Source organism: Eimeria mitis, genomic scaffold (genome assembly GCF_000499745.2).
Source record: "Eimeria mitis Houghton genomic scaffold, Emh_scaff253, whole genome shotgun sequence".
NCBI lineage: Eukaryota > Apicomplexa > Conoidasida > Eucoccidiorida > Eimeriidae > Eimeria > Eimeria mitis.
Window position 1 is genome coordinate 23,493 of NW_013570869.1, and position 1,802 is coordinate 25,294.

Here is a 1,802-nt window from a genome sequence, read left to right on the forward strand (position 1 = left end):
TTCAGTTTTTGTTTGAGCTTTCTTTTTTTTGTTGTTTTTCTCCTCAACGGCCTCTCTCTCTAGCTGTTCTTACAGCTAGAATACCCCAGGTATATTATATTTTTTATTTTATTTTATTTATTTTATTTTGTTTGTTTTGTTTATTTTATTTTATTGTTTTTATTCTTTTTTTTCTCTTTTTATTTATCTTTTTTTTATTTTTTTATTTGCTTTTGTTGTTTCTCTCCTCAACGGCCTCTGTCTCTAGCTGTTCTTACAGCTAGAATACCCCAGGTATATATTATTTTATTTTTTTTTATTTATTTTATTTATTTTATTTATTTTATTTTATCTTTTATTTTATTCTTTTTATTCTTTTTTTTCTCTTTTTATTTATCTTTTTTTTATTTTTTTATTTGCTTTTGTTGTTTTTCTCCTCAACGGCCTCTCTCTCTAGCTGTTCTTACAGCTAGGATACCCCAGGTATATATTTTATTTTATTTTATTTTATTTATTTTATTTTATTTTATTTTATTTTATTTTTTTTTGTGTTTTTTTATTTTTTTTTCATATAATTACCTTTATTTTATTCTTCTTCTTTTTTTCTTCTTTTATTTATCTATTTTATTGCTTTTATTATTTTTATTAATCTTATTATCTGCTGCTGCTGTTGCTGCAGCTGCTGCTGCTGTTGCTGCTGCTGCTGCTGTTGCTGCTGTTGCTGCTGCTGCTGCTGCTGCTGCTGTTGCTGCTGCTGCTGCTGCTGCTGCTGCTATTTCTAATATCCTTTTCTGCTGCAACGATCGCTACCTCGACACAAATATCACCAAATGAAGCCCCAAAAATCTAGGGTTTAGGGTTTTAGGGTTTAGGGTTTAGGGTTTAGGGTCTAGGGTTTAGGGTTTAGGGTTTAGGGTTTAGGGTTTAGGGTTTAGGGTTTATGCAGGTGCCGATAACATATGATAATCCTATAAACGCTAAATTGCGTTTAACAGCTCTGAGAAGAGGAGTCAAGGATTGGGGTATAGACTGCGACAACAAGTAAACCCTAAACCCTAATAAACCCTAAACCCTAAACCCTAAACCCTAAACCCTTATTTTTTTTTTTATTTTTTTTTTTTCGTTATTATGCGTTGGAATTTTACACAGGTTGGGGTTGCTAAACCCTAAACCCTAATTTTTTTTTTATTAGTTTTTTATCTGGTTTAGGGTTTAGGGTTTAGGGTTTAGTATATTTGTATATTTAGATTTATTTTTATTTTTTTTTTTTGTTTTTTATTTTTTTTATTTTTATTAGAGTGTGTATTTATATAAGTGTATGTATATCTATATATTTATCATATTTATCTATAAAAGTACATTTATTTATTAATTTTTTTTATTTGTTTTTTTATTTTTTATTTTATAGAGTATTATATTCATCGTTGAATGAGTGTATATTTACCACAATATATATTAAATATAATATATGTTGTGTTTATTTATATATTAAGTAAATATACACATCTATATATAAAACTATATTTATTTATTTTTTTTTTTATTTTATAGAGTATTAGATTCTTCCTTGAATGAGTGGGTATTTAAATAAGTTTAAATATAAATAAATATTCATATTTATTTATAAAACTACATTTATTTATTTCTTTCTTTTTATTTTTTTTTTATTTTTTTATTTTTTTTTTATTTTTTTTTATGTTATAGAGTATTATATTCATCCTTGAACGAGTGGGTATTCCCGCGAGAAAAAGCGAAAAAAAAATTAGAAAATTTGCTTTTGTTGGATGCGAAGTTGAAAGTAATAAAACCCCACAGACAGTGAG

The 1,802-nt window shown here is 26.0% G+C and overlaps 1 protein-coding gene across 1 annotated transcript in view; it reads left to right on the plus strand.

The window, feature by feature from the left end:
• Positions 1 to 1,024, plus strand: part of EMH_0005450 (uncharacterized protein) — a gene marked incomplete at both ends in the record, with an annotated part of 2,794 nt that extends 1,770 nt beyond the window's left edge. The window contains one exon of the mRNA XM_013497200.1: positions 926 to 1,024. Coding sequence (XP_013352654.1) covers positions 926 to 1,024 — 99 coding nt within the window. The remainder of the gene's footprint in view (positions 1 to 925) is intronic.
• Between the last annotated feature and the right edge of the window lie 778 nt (positions 1,025 to 1,802).